Source organism: Manacus candei, unplaced genomic scaffold (genome assembly GCF_025592945.1).
Source record: "Manacus candei isolate 608988 ecotype Guabito, Panama unplaced genomic scaffold, ASM2559294v1 h1tg000008l, whole genome shotgun sequence".
Classification (NCBI taxonomy): Eukaryota; Metazoa; Chordata; class Aves; order Passeriformes; family Pipridae; genus Manacus; species Manacus candei.
The window spans coordinates 19,520,455-19,543,692 of record NW_026138056.1 but is presented as its reverse complement, the minus strand read 5'-3'; the positions used below and the strand labels follow the sequence as shown (position 1 = coordinate 19,543,692).

The following is a 23,238-nucleotide window of genomic DNA, read 5'->3' as shown; positions in this document are numbered from 1 at the left end:
TACACCCTTATCTTCTTTTGGGGAGTTGTTCAACCTAAGTAAACTATTATGTATAGAAATCCAAATTTGCAGATGAGGGAGAGTGACATTTAAGTTTGATTCAAACTTGGCAAAGCAAAGGTTATTTAATCTCTGGTTCATCAGATATCAGCTGGATCACTCGGAAAGTAGCAGGTTCGGGGCTCTTCTGAATTAACCAGGGGAACACAGTGAAACCTTGTCCAAGCCAGTACACTCCTGTAAATTCTTCATGATCAATGTTCATGAATGTACATGTTCTCTGAGAAAATAGTTTCACCAAAATGTTTATGTGTGGATTTCCTGTGCAACTGAATACCCTAATAATTTAGAAATTGTAGAGAAAAGGCAAATTAAAACCCAAAAGCACCAATGCTGCACTCTTCCATGTAGCAGAGACTCGAGGGTTTATGTCATTGCATCTGGCAACTAAGTATGATATCAAGGACATAAAAGTTAGCATTAAAATATCGGCAGTTTTTCCCTTCGTAGCATTTTTCTTCAATTTGCAGGCCAACAATTAGTGCAGAGAAATGTAGCAGCTTTTACTTCCATCATGGACATTTGCAGCATTATCTCAAGTAAAAAATATACAGCAATCCAAAATAGAGCATCACAAATAGAGCATCACAAGACATGTAAGTATGTTCTGGCATTCACAAAGTTTCACTGAGGGACAGAGGGTACTTTTTGCCTTGTTGAGAGGCACTTCAGAATAGCAAAAAATTCTGATGCTTAATAATCACATGAGCTCACATCCTAGAAAGTATGGTGCAGAGCTGGGAACTCCCATCTGCTTTAGGCCTATGAAAAAACTAAGTAATGAAAGGACATGGGAGCAAAGGATGTTTCCTGTTTTAATGGTAGCTCACAGTGATACAAGTATGGAATGAGGCTGAACACTCAGAGAATTAGTGGCCACATGTTACAGAGTACATTAGAGTATGCTAAAAGTTCTGTACCTCACTGTCCCCAGGCTATTTAGCATCTGAAATGAGACAAAAAGCAACAGAATCTGAAAAGAAGGAAAAGCAGAGAAATGAAGACTAGCTCTGGCACAGAATCATTATTACTGTTTCCTTCTCCCCTTATCATTTATCTTCACTTGTAGCCCCTACCATGAAAGGCTGCTCCAGTTTTCCATCAGGGCACAGATCTGCAAGGCCATATGAGGTATTCATGACCACCTTACCTGGCATCTTCCCTCCAACACATGGAGGTTTAAATTAGTTCTTTGGTTTTACCCTGCTGTTTCCATCCCATGTTCTCCTCCAATCCCTGCTTATTCCTGTACTAGAATACACTCTCCCACCACTGCTTTCACATATATTCAATTGTAATCAATTAAAATCTTGCTAACTTTTCTTTCTGTTAGCTGGTTAACAGCTTTGCTGCCTCATTTCCCAGACCTCCGATCTCTTTTGCTAGTTTTGCTTCCCTGCTGTGTCTAATTTTTCTATGTCGGAAACCTTGCATTACTCTTTATTAGGAAGAAATTTTTCTAAGTTCCAGACAGTAGGAAGCTGCCTGACTCTGCTTACTGTTCAGCAAGGATTACAAATTACTTTTTTTTTTTCAACTTCTCTCTTTAAATCCATCCCAACAGCCTGTACACATCTGTATTGTAAATGATGTTTCAGCCCAAACTCCCCAGGTAATCATTCACAAATATATGGGGTTTGGTTTGGGCTTTTTTTCATGAAGAAAGGAGAAAAATCTCTTGTGAGATACTTCCTCCTGCAGTACAGGCAGGTTCTCTTACAAATAAGGATACTATGGGGAACACACCATGCACAGATAGGGAAGCCTGTAAAAACAGTGAGCCAAGAGCTACATAACAGCAATCTCTTTTCACCTGACTGTGGTGGGCTACTGATTATCTGTGTTCATAGTGCATCAAAGTTACAGTTTGTGCATTTGCAAATAAAATCCAACTGAGGGATCAGAAAACCTGCACTGCTAGACAAAGCCCTGATTCATAAGAGCACTTGGTCACATACTTACTACGTGAGCATATGATGTAACATTTCTGTATCACACTACAATGCACCTTTTTTTTTTTAATTCAGCTCGCTGTTCTGAATAAAGTGGGTTAGCTCTGGAAGCGGATGGAAGCTCAGCCAATATTGCCTTCTTACACGACTGACATAATGGGCATTCCTGCATGAGTAAAGAACATAATTTCACACACACCCCTGTGTATCATATTACCTGTTGCCAAGCTGAGAGGTAAGAGAGTCCATTCCACACTTTCTCATCCCATGGGAGCTCCAATTAAGTTAGTCTTGTTTTGCAAGCTTTCACTCCTCTTCCCACACAATCCTCTGTGCTGTGTGAACATATGACAAATCTGATTGCAGAGCTAGCCCATATCAAAATATTTTCTTGCAGGGCTTTACTTATCTGTTCTGAGGAGGTTTACTACACTGCAGTAAAATGCTCAGGGAATGAAAAACAATGTATCAGGTCCTGACACTGACTATCATAATGTAAGCACAGTTTAACAAGGAGTGAACTCTGGGGCCTGAGCATCCAAAGGCTAAGTCATGATGGTACTTAGTGCTGGCATGTTCCTCTTCTGATGAGAATTTGTCCCTCTCTCAATTTGATTTGCAAGGGATGCTATTCAGTGCACCAAGCTGCTGCTCACATTTGCTATGCAGTTAGTAAATACTTTGAAGAGATGTTAGTGCATCATATCTCACCTGCTCACCCTCACTAAACAGGACTTGGCACTTTTCCCCGATGTAGTAAATGGGGCACCAGTGGGTAATAGTTCGTCACTTCTCTAATTCCTCTATTTTAAACCTGATGATAGGGGGAACTAGAATTCAATAAACCTCTGTTAGATGGTAAATATGACTCAAAGGAAATGCATATGGTAAATGAAAATTCAGAATTCAACCCAGTCTTTTGTGTTCATAATGATGATTTTTCTGTTTGACTGGAATCTCCTTTGCCTCAGTTGTTTTTCTTCTGCTGGAATAAGAAAAAAACGTCAGTTTTGAAGAACTCTGGCTCAGTGGTGTTTGCCCTGCTTCCTTCAGAGGCAACACAGGAGACATTTGACTTCTATTAGCAAGGCATTAGTTTTTCAAATGAAGACCCACTTCTCTGTGAGCAGTTGCAATGTGTGACTAAGAGCAAGTTTGTTCAGGCTGCAAGTGCAATGACATACCTGCAATTGCTGAAGCAGCTGACAGTGCCACTTACCACAGAATAAGCTGAGTTGGAAGGGACCCATCAGGATCATCAAGTCCAACTCCTGGCCCTGCACAGGACACCCCAAGAATCACAGCATGTGCCTGAGAGTATTGTCCAAATACTTCTTGAACTCAGACAGGTTTAGTGCTGTGACCACTTCCCTGGGGAGCCCATTCCAGTGCCCAACCATCCTATGGGTGAAAATCTTTTTCCTGATATCCAACCTAAAGCTCCCTCGATGTAGCTTCCTGCTGTTTCCTCGAGCCCTGTCACTGGTCAAGAAAGTGAAGATATCGGTACTTGCCTCTCCTCTTCCCCTCATGAGGATGTTGAAGACTGCAATGAGGTCTTCTTAGGATTCTACAAATTTCACAGTAGGCATTCAAAGAAAGCAGAAAGATCTGACTGTTTACAAGCATATTACACTATTCCACTTCAGCACCTGGGGTACATGGGGGATAACTGATGCTTTAATATCAAAACATTTATTGCATTTTGAGTGTTCTGGTAGAAAAAAAAGTAGTATGAGAACTCTTAAGAAAATATGGCTGCAACAGCATGACAAGATATTGTTGTTTGGTTTTATTACTCTAAAGTGAGGATGACTATCCAAGTCACCATGCAACTGGATTTATCCAGCTCAGACCAATCCTTACTCTCTATTTGCTTTATCCACGTTTGTTTGACACATCCATAAACAAGATTAAATAGTGGTGAAGTAAGGCAAATGTAATAAAGCTTCTACCAAAGATTCACATGAAGTGTAAATAGCACTTTAGTGCTATTTTTAGGTTACACCTGTGCTACTGTTCCAGTAGCAGGAGGCCAATATCTGCCTTACAACAAATGCCAAGCGTTTTCTTGAAGTTAAGGTAGGCCAAAATACAGTACAGCCCTCAGTAAAAAATGGCTAAACTAGGAGTACACTTATGTAGCACAAGTACTTCAGACAAGCAAAAGTGAGAGCACTTACCAAGTCCCTCAATGTGTTCTTATGGCTTGAATATCTTGGGTTCTTTTGAAAACATCCACCAGGATGTTACACAAAACAAACAAACAACACCAATCTCGTGGGGTTGTACACTCCTGGAATTTTGACAGCACTCACAAATTGGTCCAAAAGTAACATGTGGCAAGAGGGAGACATCCTTATCTGATACAAATTAGCGTAGTTCCATTCCTAGACCTGAATCAAGAGTAATGATTCCACTTGGGTCTTCTCTGACCCAAAACTGCGGAAGACGCTCATTTGACATCTTAAAAATGGTTTCTCTACAGACTAATTTTAGTTTTTCATAACAGAGACTAGCAAAGTTGAGCTATCTGGTGAGTTTTGTTTCAGCAAGTTTTATTCAGTGAGTTTATAACATGCAGGAAATCTTTGTACAAGCTGGGGAAAGGAAAAGTCTCCCACCTTCTATCCTCCAACTCCAATCATAAGGTCAGCCTCAATGTTAAATGCTATTACTTACCAAGTTTTCATATAAAGCACATACTTAAACCTTTTTAAAATTAAATGAATAGGGGTCTTTTATGCTTCCTGTTTTTAAGCAAGCCACTGCAAACAATACAATCCACAAAAAGAAAGGAGCAGCCACCAGTGTCACTGTTTGATTATCATTAGCCTCCTGAATGTACTGTATTAATACAATACACTAACTCCCACTAAAATATTCTAATCCAGCAGTTTATTTCTTTTCAGTGAGTAGCTCTTAGGGTGCAGCAGAGTTTAGAGTCAAGAGCCTAGACTCTGATCCAAAGCTGCATACCTGAAATAAAAGACCTTTTGACCTCTTTCAACAATAATTTAAATAGAAAGTGTAGGCAAAGCAAGAAACATATCTATTGAAACAGCACAGCACCTTACAGGCCTCTACTCTTTTTGACTATAGGGACCCATTTATTTCAAGGCAAGCAAGCAACCAAAGCAACCTGCTCCCTCTACAGTATGTATTGCCAAGTGTGCTTCCATCCTTTTTCCTTCAAAGTGATTGTGCACATGAAGTTTTCAAATTTTCTTTGAAGAATACTGGATCAAACAACAGATTTTCAAAGCTTCTCAAGGTAGCTTACATTATTAATTGCTGTTTCACAGCCATTATTAAGCAGTATATTAATTCTAGTGCTTCATAAATATTTGCTTAATTCATCAGATGAAAATAACACTCCAAAAGCTGTGTTCTCATACTTCTACAGAAGTATAACAACAACACAAACATGCCTCTGGAAAGGAGGCATATTAATGATCATGATAATGATTTGCCAAGCAAATGCCTTCAGTCATATTTTTTTCTGTGGGTACTAAACATCTTCTCCTCATACAAACTTTCCTTGAAGTTGTGAATATTCAGTACCTTACAGTTTCAGAGTTCTGCTGGCTAAGGAAGAGCATGAGATAAAAAAAAACCTTCCAAAACAATGCTGCCCTAAGGGATTCAAGCATATGTAGCAGTAAATGCAGAGTATTTCACTGAATTAGCAACTCAAGACTTTATTCTGACCAGAAGACATTTTGCAAGCTGGAGTGCTGTTCATTCCCTTGAGAGGACACCACCCTGAAAGGCTCACACTCACCCTGGTGAAACCCCTTTTACACATTATGGCTTCACACAGGGTTTGGCCCTACAGGTCAGGTGATCTCTTCACAACAACCAGGTGTGCAGGTCTCTACATGGAGTTACAACCACCACATGTGTAGTGACTTGTTCACACAGGCTTCCATAAATCCTACACGTCCGAAGCCCAATACTGCCCAACAGTTTTCTTCAGAGTTCCTCTGAAGCCATAATCAGCACCCACCTCTCCTCAGTACGAGCCCTCCAGCACCCCCACTCGTTCTAGACCAGCTGTGCGAAGTCCATCTTCTCCCAGTCGGTCATCTCTCCAACAGAAAAATCTCCTTCATAAAAATCAAAAGGACATTATGAATAAAAAAAAAAAAAAAAAAAAAAAAAAAGAAAGAAAGAAAGCAAGGGAAAGTATGGGGCCGTCGCCCCGAGGGCCTTTGCCCCATAAAGCTGCTCCGTCCTTTGAGTCTGTGGCCCTACCGCGGTCTCAGCGAGCAGCCCAGGGGCCGAGCGTCCTCACTGCCCCCCGGGGCCGCATCTCTCCTTTCCGGGGGCGACCCCACAGCTCCGTGCTGGGCGCGGAGGGCAGGCACCCCTCCGCCCGCTCCCCCGCCTGGCTGAATGCTGTCCCGCCTCCCGGCAGGCCCTGGCAAACCGGAGCCCCCGGCCCGGCTCTCTGCCGCCGCAGAGCGGAGCGGAGAGGGGCCATGCCGTGCCATGCCATCCGTGCCGTGCCATGCCATCCATGGCATGCCATGCCATGCCATACTATGCTATCCTATGCCATTCCATCTCGTCCCGCCCCCGGGCATCCGGTCAGCCCCGCGCCGGGGCGGGCTGCCGACATAAAAGCAGGGCTGCTCCGCTCCGCCCTGCAGATTTCTCTTCTCCGTCGCCTTGTTGTCGCTCGTATCAGAGCCGCTGTGCCACGCCGGGCAGACGGAGGTACCCACGGTCCTGGGGGAGTTCTGGCTGGGCGGGCGCTGGCGGACGGGACAGGCTGTGTGGTCGCTCGGCGGGAGGAGCGGGGGGCCCGGGCAGCGGCGAGTGCCGGGGAGGCGGCCTGAAAGCGAGTGGTGAGCCGGTTACCGCAGCTGAAAGCTGCCCGTAGGTTTTGTTATGATGCTGATCGGGTTAGCAGACGCTAAGTGAGAGTGAGGTTGCCCGACATCCTCCGGGCGGTGAGGAGGGTATTGCTGCACCTCAGCTCTTGGACAGCCTTGGCTACAAGACCACTGTATTTTTCTGGGATCGCAACCCTCCAGATGCAGTGAGAAAAATTCTTGCATGCCAAGTCCTGCTCAGGTGCCTGCGTGATCAACCTTTAGTCCCTTCGACTAGCAGAGGTGTTTTGCCGTTCAGCTGCCAGCCTCAGTCCTGCCCTTGTGATTTGTGAGCGATGATAGTCTTTAGGAGTCTGTTAGGTCTGCAAGAGCCTGTCGGCTGTGAGTTTTGTCACCGGTACCAACAAGCCTGTGTTAGCTAAGTTATCTGCACTCGAGATCTGTCTGATAAGCCATTGTAAAACCTCTGATACTTCACTACTGTGTAACAGCCTTCCACATGTCTGTGTGGATGTAGACATATTAAAAAATAATTCATGGCACCAGAAGTGATCTGAGATCTTATATGTGCCAAAGGCATCTTTGGTTAATTCACCTGGAAATAAATCCCTGGTTGCTTAAGTTGAGGATGCAAAATTGGTCAAGTGAGTTGGTAAATTTAACTGTCTGTATGGATATGCTTGGTTACAGTAGCTGGTATAATTAGCAGTTCTAATGCAGTGAGTGAGAATGGAGGACTCCTGCCCCAGTCAAAGTTGGGTCGGGGGAGAAATGTGTCAGTGGAAATTGTCTCTGAAGGATACAGAGTTGATGTTCTAACCGGAAGTATCCTGTGGTCTGTATGCCTAAACAATTCTACTTCATTAAGTGAAAGTCAGTACTTTTCTGAAAAATCTAATGTCTGTCTGTCCTATACAAGCCTAATATATGATTATTTTATTTAAAGAATTACTGTCCTAAGTTCTAAACTGGGTTTAAGTCAAATCGTCTATTACCTCTGAATGCAATTGCCTCCCTCAGTTTTCCTTAGGGATTAACTTTAATATCCTTATCTACTCCAGAGTTGCCAGTCCCCTTTCATGTAAATGGAAGGTGTTTTGTTTGGTGCATTAAATTAGTGTAATCAGGCTAAATTCAGTAATTGCATTTATTTTAAAGATTTGTTGCTTCTGTTTTAAACTCAACAAAGAACTTGTGTTTCCAAAAACTTGCTGGTTTTTTTTATATGTATATATGTACATGAAATTTAATGACACTTTTATAACTCTACTTTTGCTTAATCTGTAGTAGCTCTATAGCTATGAGAGCCCATTACAGGACATGTCAATATTATCTCTAGAAAAATATTCCTGTGCTGCTTTGATATTTCTTCCATTTCTTACTGGTGTTACTGCCTCTATGTACATTTTGTCATGTTTTAATGGGAATGAGGAATAGAAAGTATTCAACAGAAAGCATTCTCCCTAAGACTTCACCAGAAAGAAGAACTTGTTTTCCTACCCACGATGTTTTTGACAAATGTTTTTCTGTTATTGGAATAGTTTTAAGATGTTCTAATGTTTCTGCCAGAAAACTTTCTGAAATAACTAGCTGTATTCTAGCAGTAGCTTATCTCTTTTCAAGACTGCCCTTGTTTCCCATGTACCAAATCTGACTCGTGATAACACGTTTATGTCCACATGCTAACTTTCATGAACTTTGCTCAGAGTAGCAGAGATCTAAGTTACTTATTTCCTGGCACTTGTCAAACACAATTACCTATATACATAGATAGCAAAGTTCACTAAGAATGTAAGCAAAGTGGGCATGTAGTGCTAAAGGTTGAAGTGTAAGTGCCAGTGTACTCTACATTTAGCTGAGAAGGAAGATAATAATCCTTCATACTGTAGTTAAGAGATTAAAGATCTCCTTTGACGAAGGGTGCATTTCTTGCATAGCATTCGTATACTGGGAAATAAAATAACATTTCTTCAAGGGCTTAAATGCCTGCTTCGTTTTCATCATTACTGGATGAGTACAGACTATGAGGTTAAAAGCATATCTGAGGTGGTATGATTCAAGCCTATGACATTTGCTTCGTGCAGGAAGGTGAAGAGAAGAAACCCAACAGCTTTGCAGTGAGTTCTTACAGCACTGTGTTCAACTGCAAAAGCAAACTCTCCTCAATAATGGTAGTACAGGTAGTTGAAAAGCTAGGAGTGACAGCCAGTTGTTTACCTGCTGTGTTTTGGAGATTTATAAGGATATTGTCCCTATGCTCATGGGTTTTTGGTTTGTTTTTTTTTTTTCAGCAGAGTTGAGACTGTGACTTGTTCTACATATTTTGTGATGACAAGGAGTGCCTCCAAAGCAAAAAACATTGTGGTTCTAAAAGCAGAATTTTTCCTTACTAAAGTACTAGCTTATGAGCACTAAAGTTGTTTGTCATGCATTTCTGTTTGAGATGTTCAATGGGTAGATATCACTTTCATTATTTTTTTTTTCATTCTATTTTATTTTGAGTCCACATTCTGTCCGAGCAGAGAATGAAACCCATAACATCAGGGATGGGAAATTTCTAAAGCAAACAAGGGCAGTTGTTTCTTACTGCTGCTGAATTGTAAATGAATTGTGTACTGCATTCTGGAGGAATAACCTGGAGATGAGACAGAACATGAAAAATTGGGTCAGATATGCAGGTGTAAGCCTATACATTTTTTTGAAACAACACCAAAAGTGGGCTAGAGAAAATATTTAGAATGGACCTGAAAATGTGTTTTCAGTTTTGAAATGTTGGCATTGGATTTTTCTCTATGGTTTATCCTATTTGGTAAATGTTTGTTTTTTGGTTTTTTTTCATCAGGTATCTGAATAAATAGCCTCAAGATGAACTTCTTCCTGGAAACATTAAAAGTCATCGGACTTCTTGTTTATTACTTACTGGAGTCACTAGTGTTCTTGGTTGTGCCTAGACGCAAGAAGAATGTTAGTGGTGAAATAGTATTAATAACAGGAGCAGCAAGTGGCATTGGAAGATGCTTATCATTAAAGTTTGCCAGACTTGGAGCCACGTTGGTTCTATGGGATGTTAATCAAGAGGGGCTCAAGGAGACAGTCAGACTGGCCAGAGAAAATGGAGCAGAAAGAGTACACTCTTACATCTGTGATATTAGTAAGAGGCTGGATGTCTACAGAGTAGCTGATCAGGTAAAGTATCTTATTTGTGGCTTTGACACTATCCTAAGATGAGTGTATGCGCGTGTGTTAGATGCATGATTGAGTTTTTTAGTGGCTTCAAAGCAAGAAATTAAGGTTAATTAATTCTGAATGTATTGTGCATTATCTAGTTCAAGAATTCTGTTTTTTAGAGTTGACTTGTGTATCTTTATTCCTTAAAAAGTAAAAAGAGCTGGTTCTCTTTTTCAGTAGCTCGTTTCAGCTGGGTAACTTCTCAATCATTCATTCAATTACTGAGCAGGCACTTGTGAAGTGCAGAAAATCAATTTATTGAGGCTAAAGCAGTATTTCAAGTTCTGGCAGCCTTTTGCCAAAATTAAACCCTAAAGACTATACATCGTAAAAAGGATTAACTGCTTAGACAATTTTCAAATAATTCGATGGCTGTGAATAGATTTTTGCAAACTCACTTTGTCTGAATTAATAAATATATCTTGAGGTCTTAAATATTTCTTTCTTTCATTTCTGAAGAGCTTTGTAAACATAGCATGTAGTTAGATATTTTGGGCAGCATAGTAGCATTGCCAAAAGCTAAAATTGCTTAACAGTTTACAGTATAACAACATGTTCTCATTTGCTTAAAATTTGCTAAACTTAACTGTTGGACTAAAAAGTTTCCACAGTGAGTGTTTGCCTGGGGAAAAATTCTTTAAAAGAAAAAAAAAGTTCCACTGTCTTCAGGAACATCTATTGGCTGAAGGCTGAACTCAGGTTTTGGTGCTCTTTAAGAAGCTCTAGCCTTTTTTCTTTTTCTATCTGTGCAAAAATGATTACAACAAGCTTTCTGATAAGTGAAGCTTATGCATAACTTGCAGCTTGTTAGAGGCTGGTGCTATTGGTTTTTTTATTCCAGTACTTCTGATCATCCTTGGTCCCCCTTGCAGCTCCTTTACACCAGCTGAGCTGGACATCTGCTATCCCTGCAGAGTAGCTGCACATGTCTCTCCACAGGCCTGTACCTGTGCTTCCTGCTGAACTGGGAGGACTGGAGGAGGAGGGAGTATTGTAGAGTGAAGGACACTGGAACGAAGAAGATGAAAACTAACCTTCAGTTTTGAAGACTTGAGGGCTAACACTTCAGTCCCATGGAGAAAAGCAATAATTGAGCCATTCTGCCCAAATTTAAAAAAGAGAAGCGCATGTAGATTTGTGTGTAACACAGGTTCCAGATGATACAAACAGAGCTAGACAGGGGCAAAGAAGTTGTAATAGGGTCTTGGTGCATGATGCCTCACTTATAACTTTGTCAGTAGTTCACTAACTGTCAGATTCACTAATAATCCTCCTGCTGATCTCAGAAAAGAAAATACCCTACTGATGTTATTCCAGAAGTGTCACGTCCTGGTGCTGTTGTAGAATCATGCTAGCAACTTTCCCATCTTACAAGTGACAAAAAGACTTTAGTAGTAGTTGGTGCCTTGTGCCACTGTTTACTTAATGCAGCATAGTAGACTTTGGCTTACAGTGCTCAGCATCAGCCTTTGCGAAATAAGATATCGTGGTTCCAGATTCTGGGTTTTTTCCCCTTCTGGTGATTTAGCTTCACACAGTGACTTGGGGTTTTGCAAGACTATAGTGAACTAAATTCATGCAGGTGGGGCAAGATATGGTTGAAAACTTTGTCCACAGTAAAAGCCAAATCTCAAAGCCAAAAAGGAATTTATGTGAACCTTTAATACTTGCTTCATCAGCCACACAGAGACACCTAGAAAAAAAGTTACTAGAGCAGGAAGAGAACCCAAAGGCCCTGCACATGTGAGGTCCTTGTTCCTTTCCTGTACTAACAGGATCAAGGACAGCTTTTGGCTATCAAGAGCTATAGCTTAAAATTTATTTCTAATGTCCCTGTTCCAGAAGTACCCAACTCATAAAGGAATGTGGCCTTCTCTTGTCTACCCCTCCCTCAAGTTCAGCTATACTTAAAAAATCTAGGACCTTGAAAGATGGAAGTAACTCTGTTTTTTGTTCCTTCTACTTGTGAAGAAACAACAGAAGCCCTTTATCATAGTCATGCTGCAAAATTGCATCATGGGTCACATTCAGGATCTCTCTTGCATTGTACTTTTTTACTTATCTGCTGGTTTTGTTTCTTGCTTTTTGGTCAAGATGATAGTTTACAGTCAGTCTTCCAGTATTCTAAGAGTCTTCTTTCTTGTGCAGAGGAGCAACAGTAGAAACACACTTCCTGGTGGTATTTCATGCTGCCTATAAAATATCTAGTGTTTTTTAATACCTCTTGTAAGCAGTTATGGAGTTCTAAGAACTCATGGTTCTTAGAAATTTTGGCATTTTGGAATGCTGTTTGGGAATCATGGGAATTGCTCACTACTAAACTTCAATGTAAATGCTTAAGTATAAATGCAGAAACAAACAGAAAAGTGTTTATACCTGGAAAAGATGTTTAATCAGACCAGCTGTTTGCATAATGCTTCCTTTGCTGAGGCCTAAAACACCTGGAACATAATTTCTTGCACTGCATGATTTGAGAGGTTTAATGCTCTGGAGAGTTGGCATTGTTTTTACACATACACACACACTCACTCCTCCACCCCCAGTAGCTAGAGAAAAGGCTTGATAAAGGTCTCTATACTTGGCCTCAAAGCAGAATGTGGAAGCCTGTGCTGAGTATCATGACACTGTCATGCACAAGGGAGGGCTGAGAGAAGTGAATTAAAACAGCCAGTTTGCTGAGGAAAGCTGTCACATCTAGTTAATAGGGAAGCAGCATGAACAGAGGTGTTGTAAAGCTGGAATTATTTGTCTGGGTTGCAAAGTGTGGCACTTATATTCACATTTTGGATGGAATTCAAAGCAGATTTATTTTGTAAGACTCAGCAGAGCCAAGTGGTAAAAGAAGAGGTTGTTCAGGTTTTCACCACTAGTTAGAAATGGCGTGATAAAAGTTCTGTTTGCTGTTCCTTCTGCTCATCTAATGTGAGTGCCCCAGTCACCAAGTTATGAATTGTACGTACCACATCCCCCAACTCTGTCCTTTTTTTGTTTGCACAAAAGAAGCATGACCATTTATTCAGGTATTTATTTGCCCCAAAGAGTAGATTTGAGGTACTGGTCCAGGTTTCCAGAATTGCTAGATCATCTGACATGAGGCAGTATTAAAACATCCCTCACTAACAAATACATTTATGAGTCTATGCTATTTTGAACTTGTGATGAGAGGTGCATACTCAGGTTGGTGACTGAAACAACTTGTCTGAGGCTGCCTATGGAGATCATGTGCCACTGCTTCAGAGTATTTAAATTGCTACAACTTTTTGAGAGAGCAATAGACAGATAAGAATATTCGAGCAATGACTGAAGTGGACAGTGGCTCTGGCTGTTGAATTTGTTATATAAACTATTCTGTGTAATCCTAATTCTGTGTAAATTGCTCTCTGGGTTTTGTTGTTTGTTTGTTTTTTTGAACCCTTGCTTAGTCAACAAACATGAATAAGTTTAAGGAAGATGAGAAAGTTAAGCTAGAATAAAGGGTAGGTGATAAATTACCCTTTAATTCTTTACTGTTATATAGGCTAGCCTATCTGGTCTGCCTGGGCTTTCTTTAGTCACTGTAGGCATCTAGCAAAAGAAGCATGAAGAAGTTAAGGTTCTGTGATCTCCAGTTGTATGGCAAAATGGTATAAAACCAACCTGGTTTCCCAAAACTACTGATCAGTATGTGTTCAGCACTTAATCTGGAAGTCACAAATTAAACCACATAAAGAGTACTTTTTTCTTTTTTTCCCAGATAGCTCAGATGAATTAATTGTACTACAAATACTATATTGAATATTTTCATTCTCCTTTTGAGAGCTGGTACAGTATCTTGGTATCAGCTGGCCTGTAGTTGTTCTCTCAAGTGAGTCTGTTCATCAATATTTTCAGTCTGGAGCTAAAATGAGAACTATACTTCCTCTTACTGAATTAAAGGTATAGGTATTGCTTTTTAGCCAACTTATTTTCTAGGATAGAGTGTACCAGCTTCTAGTCCAGAATTGTTCATTGATTTTAAGATGGATTTACCGTAGAAAAATACTTGTTGCATTCGTTAAGCTCTCTGCAGTAGACACTTATCTGTAACAGTTGTCCCCAGAAACAGAGGTGCTGAAAGCAGAAGCTTGTATGGAGCTGTTGGACTCCACATCTCCAAAGAAAATCCAGTAGAAAACTCAGATTTTAAAAAGGCATCAGGTGAAAATATGCAGGGACCTGAGGTGTTTGGATCCATAAGAGGATAAGTTTAACTTATTTGAAATGTTTAATATTTCTGTTTGTTAAGTTTTCTTATATAATACTTGGAAAGCATGGTTCGTACTTATTGTAATCTCTTGATGCTTTTTGTTTTTAGGTTAAAAAAGAAGTTGGCGATGTTAGCATCCTAGTCAACAATGCTGGTATTGTAACTGGGAAGACATTTATTGATTCTCCAGATTCACTTGTAGAAAAAACCATGGAAGTGAACACAATGGCACACTTCTGGGTAATACCTGTATTTTCCATATATATATATATATATATATATATATATAAAACATCCCTCTAACATGTTTTCAGTGTTAATTTTGCCTTTTGGAATTGAGGGAAACATGCAAGGAAGTTGGGTTAGAAACGATGCAAGAAATTGCTTTCTATGCCCTGGAGTCTGTAAAAAAAAAAAAAAAAAAAAGGTGGAAGAGTGGATCCTTTGAGAACCTCTGGTGTAGGTGGAAGCATTTCACATTTAGAAATGCTCTTAAGAACCAAAGTTTACCATCTTTTAAATTCTGAGTGTAGTCATATGATTAAGCGACATGAAGCAGGCCCATCTGAATAGTTGCTGCCCTAGTCACAGAGAAGTGTTCAATTCTGTTAGTGTTCTAGTTGTTTTGTGGTTATGATAGTTTAAGTAAGAAATACCACATGTTCAGATAATGCTCTTAATAATACGTGGAGCTTTTGTTCGAAATTAATAAGCTTATGTGCTTCTTCTTCCTTCCAGGCAAGGCAGATCACCTATGTGGTGTTTCTATCATAAAGAATTGTGAAGAAGATATTGTTTCAGTTTATTTATAAATAAATTTAATAACAAAGATTTAATTCCTTCAGTAGAAGGAAAACATGAAATTCCAATTTTTGCCATTTTAGAAAATTTGCACTGAACACTTCATTCTCGTTTGAAATGTTGCAATGGTGAGCTGGAAGAAACTTCACAACTAGCTGAATTTATATAGTTAGCTTTCAGCAAGTTATCATCTGTCTTTGGTAGTACTTGTGTGGCTGGAAAAGTCCCCGTTTAAATACCTGAAGGTTAGAGTTCAAACAACAAACTCCACATACACACACACACCCCCTTTCCATAATGGAAGGGGGAGAGCTTCTGTAGGGAAAATTTCTCTAAAAACAACAATTTCGTAATATTATCACATGTAGCTTAATTAGTAAAATGTTACATTGCAACTCTGACTTATATTGCAGACTTACAAAGCCTTCCTCCCAGCAATGATTGCCACTAACCATGGACACTTGGTTAGCATAGCAAGCGCTGCAGGCATATGTGGAATCACTCGTCTTTCAGGTAGTGTATTAAAGCTAATGTTCATTTAGACAATTAGTTTGATTTAAATTCTGCAATCAATACTCATGGGGGAAAAAAAAACCTCACAAACTAAATTTGAGTTTCTGGATCTTTCCTTATAGGTACAGCAAATAGTCATACTTTCAAAGCAGCTGACCTTAAATAGACAATTTCTTTAAAAAGAGTTTTCCAGAAGCTCAGTTGTGCTCTAAAACAGGTTTTTCTGCCAAGGCAGTTAGAAGATCTAGAAGCCATATAGAACTTTCAACACTGAGGGTCTCAGTTTCCATAAAGTTAACTTGAGCATTTCTGATAGGGAAGAGGCCACTCTAGATTTAGTGAAAACTCAGAAGGCATTTCTGGAAAATGTATACAAAGGGGGAGGAAAATGAAATAAGGTGACATAGCAGTAAAAGAAATCTAGCCTCAAGGCAGTGATAATGAGGACAAATTGCATTTCAAGTTGAAACCACATTAGAGAGTCTTGAAAACTTAGGTTTGATTATAAGAAGCAAGTACATGGATTCAAAGATAAGGTCTGGTATGAAAAGGTAATTTCATTTACCATTGCTCCATACAAAGTGGAAAAGTGATAGCAGGGATGCAATGAGAGACCCTCTGTCTGCCAGTCTAGAACAACTGTTAATTTAGGAGAGGGAAAGTAATGGAATGAATCACATCAAAGGCAAATTTTATTAGTAACCTAATCCTGAAAACCGTTCCTATTCTTTTGTGAAGTGTTTTATTATTGGACAGTAATTTCCTGCAGGTACTATGTATATATCATTTCAATACTATATTGTGTTGTTATACACTGAAAAAAGAATAGGTGTCTAGTCCATTTACTTACTAGAGCAAAATTTTGTTCTCTGTCAAAAACTGTTAATCTGTTCAGTAAAGTTTAACTTGTAAATTTAAATATTAAAGTGCAATTAATGTTTATTTTACAGATTACTGTTCAAGTAAATTTGCAGCAGTTGGTTTTGCAGAGTCAATTGATATAGAGATGAAAAGTCTGGGAAAGACTGGTATTAAAACCACAATTGTGTGTCCTGTCGTCATAAACACAGGAATGTTTGATGGTGTTAAAACCAAGTGAGTAAACTCTTGTGAGGTTTTTATGCAAGTTGCATGTTTAGTGTGTTACCCCTATTTCCTTTATGAAAATCAGGAGCTAGGCTTTTCTCTGCTTGTGCTGTTTTTAGGGCTTCAGATGGGTGTTAACAGTGACTGGGCAAGCCAAATGTCAAAAGCCTAAGTACTTTACCGTTCATTTAAGCTGAAATGTGAATAATTTAGTGTTCTTTCCTCTGCAGAAGCCAAATGCTCTGGTTGTCCTGTCTGGTTTCTAAACCCCCATTCAACTCCTGAAACCAATGTCATAGGTTTGCTCAGTATGTGTATATAATGACAAAATTTATGAGCCGAATAAAAGCCTGGTGTGTCTTAATAGGAGGACTCTGATTTGTCTTGTGAGAGGTCATACAGAGGGAAAATAACAATGTCCACTCACTCTAACATAATGAAGGTTCCGTTGTTCATAGGATTTGTGGTATTTATTTCTTTTTCTAGTTGAATAACTGTAAAATGGAGACTTATTTTGAGTTAAATGTCAATTCAAACCAATTTATATTACAGTAAGAGATGTTTTCTCTTTCAGGTGGCCACGTATCCTTCCTCTGCTGGATCCAGAGTATGTGGCTGAGAAGATAGTCACTGCTGTTCGGCAGAACCAAGAACTGCTGCTGATACCACACACCATCCTTCATGTATTATTTGCTTTGAAAAGGTAAGTTATGACTTTCTTTTCCTCTCTCTCTTTTCTGTCCAGGGATGTTCCAGCTGCATGTTTGACTAAATGTACCAGACTTCTACTTGTTGCTGTGACTTTTCATTAGGTTCTGCATATTTCTGGAGGGCTTCTCTTCTTGTTTTGTTTTGTTTTAGGGGTTCGGTCTACCCTTGGACCACAGAACAATGACAGAAATGTCTAACTGTGACTTGCTGACTCCATTAGGGTGCTGTTTTACAGTAGGCTGTAGAGACTGGGCCTGCTGCTCTGTTACTGCATGTCATAGGATCATGGGTTGAAAAAGACCTCTAAGATCATTGAGTGCAGCTGTTAACCCAGCACCTATCTGGTGTCTTGCTCCGGCATTAGGGCATTTATGACTCTGTTAAAAGCCAGGTTGGGATACCAACCTGTCTAATAACTCAGGCTGCCAAACAAGTATAATAGATATTATGAGAGGACCGGTGGGCCAATATTCTAAAGAGTATACTGCCTTTGCCAGTACTAGCTAGGTAAAACTAATTCTGTGATAAAACTGCACAACTCCTCTGATGTCTGTTTTGTTCCTTTCTATCTTCTTCCTTACAGCATTCTACCAGCAAAAGCAACTGTTCTCCTTCTGGACTATTTTGGAGTACTCCATGCAATGGATACCTTCAAAGGTCGACCAAAGAAAGAGTGAAAAAGCACAAAATGCAGAGACTAGCAACTCTAAAGTGGACCTTGCTAAAGGTGGTGATGGGAAAGGTTTGCTTCTCTAGCAGCTGTGAACTTAGGGTGCCTCATTTCTCATTAGTAACAAGATTTAGACAAGTTGCTTTTTAATTGGCACTTAACAGCTTTCATTTAAACTATTTTTTTAATCCAGTGAACTGGTTTCTTTTCATCTCATTATGAAAATACATTAATTGAATTTAGTTGCTTTGGTTATGTCTGTTTATAATGCCTTAAATATGATCCTCCATCACAAACTACTAATTGGTGACTTTGTGGGGAGAACGGAGCAAGAAGCCTCATGTATTCAGCAGGGAGCCAGAAAAGGCACTAGTGGACCTGACTTCTTGCTGCCATTCAATGAACCATGAGGATGAGCTGTACTGCTGGTATCATTCCCTGGTAAGCTGAAGAATTCAAGAGTTTCCTGAAACAAGATTGTAATTCATACGAATGAAAGTTTTGTGAAATGAAAATATGTGCTGTGTTGATGAAAAAAACATGAAATATATTAATGACATATATTAATATTTGGAGGTGGTGGTCTCCGAACTCACAGATGACTATGGATGTCGGAACAGGGATGGGGAAGGATTTAAATTATGTTTTTGTGCTGCTGATCTACTTTGCCTAATTTATTTTAAAAGCTCATACTATGCAACTTTGTAACAGAAGTCTTTGTATCATTTAGGTGCAGTATTTTAAGAACAATTTGAAATTGTCATCTCCTAAAAAGAATGAACTTGTAGCTATAAAGCATAAGGCCAGTCTAGGTGGGCAATACAATGTCTTGTCAAGTAAGACAACAAGCTACTAAAAGCAAAGGTGGTGTATTGAATAATAGGGGTTTCTCTTGGGATTACTTCAGAAAGGGATGATGCTGATGGAACTGGAGTGAATGGTCTCATTACAGTCATAGCTTGAGTAGTGGCATGATGTTTTGGTTCTCTGAGTTGGGTGGCAGGTTGCCTTGTGTCCACAGAGACTTGTTTTACTTTCCCTTTACTCTTAGGACTATCCATTTATTTTGGACATATGCTGAGGAGGCCTTGCCCTTTTGAAAAGGGATGCTTAGAAAGCTGAAAGCCCCCTTGGCTTTTTGTAATCCAAAACAAGAAACAGGAATCTTATATTTATGTCATTTATGTAAATGCTGGCTAAGCCCATGTCATGTCACAGTACTCTGCTAGCAATTGGTACAGCAGTTGGAACGGTATGGAGAAAAGGGTGACTTTTTTTAATGGTGGGTCTTTTTTTTTCTTTACATGATGGCCTAGAAACTATTTCATTTCTCTTGTCTATACAATTAGTGAAATATACTAGCAGAGAAAGATTTACTTTACTACTGATGAGCAAGAAACACTGAGTAAAACAAGTGTGTTAAAAAGTCTTACCTTTATGAGGGATCGATGAGAGCTAGAATTCAGACTGATGAAGAAGAGATTTGTTTCACTCTCAGTTCTGCAGCTTTTCTACCTCAGAATTTCCACTTACTTTATGCTTGAGGAAACAAAAGTTAACAAGTAAAAAATGAGGCTGTCTAAATGTGGTGTCCATACACACATCTCACTGCTCTCAAAGTCCACCACTAATAACTGTGTGATGTATCTGTGTTTTCAGACTCCTCACCTTTTTATACCAATGCACCACATTTTTCCCTTCTGGGTATGAAATACTAGGTATGCAGAATTCTGGAGCAAAGGGGAAGAAAAGTGGGTTATGCATATAAACAGTATGAGTACCAAACTCCAGAGCAAGTAGCTTTTCATTTTTAGTGTCTTTGTGGACATGTTCTTCTGAGCGAAATTAGAAGCAGTGAGTCAGGCAGTGGGATTTGTGGATTCTCAGCAGGTTCAGGTTTGTCACACCACTAGGAGGATTTTACCTGATAATCTGTGCTAGAGAAGTACATCTCCAAGGGACTATGACTTCACAGAATCATTAAGCTTGGAAAGTATCTGTGTTCAGTTAAGTTCTAAATATCTCTAAGGTTGAAAACTCTATAATCTCTCTGGGTAACCTGTTCCAGTGTTTGTTCACACTCTTCTTAAAAACAAATAAAATTATGTTTATATTGAATGTACTTTCTTTTTTCTTTTCTTTTATGTGAATACCACTAAGAGTCTGGTTCTGTGTTTTACACCTTCCTTTTAGGTACTTATACACATTGGGCCTGAGCCTTTTCTCCAGACTGAGCAATCTCTGCAATCTTGACCTCTCCTTGTATGACAGGTGTTCCAGTACCTTAATTATCTTTGCAGCCCTTTGCTGGCCTCAGTCCAGTATATTCTTGTCTTTTAGAGACCAAGCTCTGTGGAAGATTGAGCACGTACAATATGTCATACAGAGCTTCACTAGAAAATTTCTGCTGTGCTGGTAGGAGTACAGAAATATTGCTTTTATGTAAGTGTGCTGCTGCCACTTTGAATACTGTGGTCACTGTCAAATTACATCATGTGCCTGGAGGATAATAGCCTGTCCTGTGGTGCTTTTGATCTTCCACATCTCCTGAGATGGCATGACAGATAAGTGGAGCTGTATCCTGGAGGTCAAACAGCACAAACAGCTTCCCTGTGTTCAGAAGGTTGCATGGAGTGTTTGGATCTTCAACTGCCATATGAGATAAAAGATGGTTTACTTCCAGCATAATAATGGTCTTGATTGACTACTTTCCTGATGCTAAGAGAGACTCTTTCCTCCTGCTTTTAGCGAGAAAACTCACGGAAGGATAGCTGTCAGACCCAAACAAGAAGATAGAACATCAAAAGAAAGAGCAACTCAGTTGTGACAGCATAATGTCTGACAGTAGCCCAGGACTGCTGAATGGTATGTTAGGCAGCTCCCACAAAAGAATTGTTGGTTTCATGACCACTGCTTGAAATATTAAATAGTCTCTTAACAAAAATGACTGGGTCCCAAATTTGGCTGGGATGGCTGTGTTGGCCTAAAAATTAGTGATAGGGTGATTCAAAGAAAACGTATGGTATTTTGTTGCCTGTTGTATTTCTTTTAATGCTTCAGAACATGGAGGACATAGTGCCAAGAAAAATTAACTTGATTCTCTGAACAAGACTGAGGAAGAAAGCAAACAAACAAAAAACCAGCAGCTGAGATACAAGTTTTATTATTACTTATTTTATGAATTTGGAAATCATACCCAAGAGCTATATGCACCTCCTTGGAAGCTGGTGTTCATGGTGGTCTGGTCTCACTTCAGGAAGGAACCAAGCAGGTACCTCTTTTCTGGTAACTTTTCCTAGGGGCAGTTGACACCTGTGTGGACTGTGTGCTTTGCTAAGCAGCTGTTCAAAACTATGGGCTTTGTAAAACAAATACTTTAACGAAATAGCTTCTCTCACTGACTTTTTCTTTACTGTGACAGTCATGAGAGGTGGGTTTGGGTCCACAGTTATCAGATATTCTAGGAGAATGCAGAACTGCTGTCTCTCAGGTGACACTTAAAAGTGTTATTAATGCTTCAATAGGTGGAGGAGCACTACAAACAGTGGCTTTTGTCCACTCAGTGTATGACACACTTTCTCTGCAGTCCTAAGTGTCTCCAGCTTGACCCATACTTTAGCTTCTTGCCAAAGCCACCAAGCTCAGAGCCTGAAGTTGTGCAGACAGCATATGCCTGAGGAAAACATAGTTTTGTCTAGGGAAGAGAGGTGACAAAATCTTCACACCTTTTTCCTTTGCCCTTGGCACCATTCACACCAGGAATATGAGCATCCTCTTAATTGGGACACAGATGTTCAAGAAAAGGGTATGACAAAGGCAGAAGTTCTATGCCAAGGCGCCTTGCAGTATTTGGTCTGCTGGGTAGTTACTGTTCAATTAAAACAAACCTTGATTATTGGTATAGCTGTGTTGAGAGATGTCACCTTTATCCAAGGTGGCAAATAACTACATCTATCTCAGGAAATGTGGTTCTACAGGCCTTGTATTGGAGTAATGTTCCAGAATCCCTGCCCAGGAGGGAAGAACAACAGAAAAAATGCAGAAGAGGCAGAACCCTGAGACGTATTCTGACATTTCCTATGTCTTCAGGTCCAGAGGCAGCATCCCTGGCTTTAGCATAGAAAGAAGAATCAACAGAGCCAGAACACGAGCAGCAGCAACAACGCTGTCAGCAGATGCAGCCAACAGCAAAAAAAGAGGTTCTTACTGAACAAGTGTGACCTGTTAGCACCATAAACTTCATGCCCAGAAGGTGCCATGATTTAGGCTATGAAACCTGGGCAATGGTGCAGTCCCGCTGGGGAGGTACTGCATCACCTGTATTAAGTACCTCACTGCAGAAGCAGCTTGTTCAGGGATTAATGCAGGGTGATTGGTGATAGCTGCAGAATCTATTCAGCACATGGTTTTTAATTATTATTGCCAAGAAGTGGGAATTCTTGTTGGAAGGCTAACATGGAAAGTCTTCTCTATATTAATTTTAGAAAATACACTTTGCATTACTTATTGGTCTATCTGCATATTTCTGGCATGATAATGGTTGACCCTGAAAAATAACCACACAATGCACTATGGACAGTTAATAAAATTCCAAAACTGATTTGAATCATGCTACAGTTATTGCAGAATATTGTTCTCATTTTTTGGGGAGCTTCTAACAAATTAAGAGAGAGCTATCAATTCCAAGCAATCACATCTCTAAAGGTTGTTGTATCCAGAAGGAACAAATCTCACCTGGATAGCCAGGTGAGGTGCTGTTTTGAAGTGTTTCCTTCAGGAAGTATGTAATTTCCATGCCGTAGTATTGAGTCAGTCTATAACAGAGGATGGGAGTAAAATGACAAGGTATCTAGTTGAAATTTCTGTGTTCCAATTCCCTAAGAAAAGGAATACCAAATTAATTTCACAAAAAAAAAAAGACTTGAAGCAGGTAGAGTCTCCTTGTAGAAATTATCTCCATCTGCAGCAAGAGGCAGAAGTCTGTTTCCAACCTTGCTTCTGAGCCAAGGACTTGGAAAAGAGCTATGAAACTAGTTTATTCAATTTTTTTTCCCACATTGCCAATGAAATGGCTGACTGCCCTCATTCATGCTTTTAGATACAGATAATTTTATCTACAATAATATTTATAATAACATTTTAAGGATTATA

At 39.7% G+C, this 23,238-nt stretch overlaps 1 protein-coding gene across 3 annotated transcripts; it reads left to right on the top strand.

The window, feature by feature from the left end:
- Positions 1-6,604: 6,604 nt before the first annotated feature.
- Positions 6,605-20,205, top strand: LOC127463112 (epidermal retinol dehydrogenase 2-like). Of its 3 annotated transcripts, none has more exons than XM_051772201.1 (7): positions 6,605-6,734; positions 9,696-10,039; positions 14,415-14,546; positions 15,521-15,620; positions 16,571-16,715; positions 17,281-17,409; positions 18,001-20,205. In XM_051772201.1, exons 2-7 carry the CDS (start codon positions 9,719-9,721, stop codon positions 18,092-18,094), a joined length of 921 nt encoding a protein of 306 aa, XP_051628161.1. In that variant the 5' UTR covers positions 6,605-6,734; positions 9,696-9,718; the 3' UTR covers positions 18,095-20,205. The 3 variants fall into 3 exon arrangements, with proteins under 3 accessions (XP_051628161.1, XP_051628176.1, XP_051628168.1); XM_051772216.1 differs by lacking the exon at positions 6,605-6,734 and adding an exon at positions 6,752-6,865; XM_051772208.1 differs by lacking the exon at positions 6,605-6,734 and adding an exon at positions 6,878-6,896.
- The last annotated feature ends 3,033 nt before the right edge of the window (positions 20,206-23,238 follow it).

Excerpts from the sequence above, each read along its gene's own strand:
- LOC127463112 (XM_051772201.1), top strand. The coding sequence starts at position 9,719 with ATGAACTTCTTCCTGGAAACATTAAAAGTCATCGGACTTCTTGTTTAT. Across the intron at positions 16,716-17,280 it reads TTTGATGGTGTTAAAACCAA|GTGGCCACGTATCCTTCCTC; the intron begins GTGAGTAAACTC and ends TTTCTCTTTCAG. Across the intron at positions 17,410-18,000 it reads GTATTATTTGCTTTGAAAAG|CATTCTACCAGCAAAAGCAA; the intron begins GTAAGTTATGAC and ends TCTTCCTTACAG.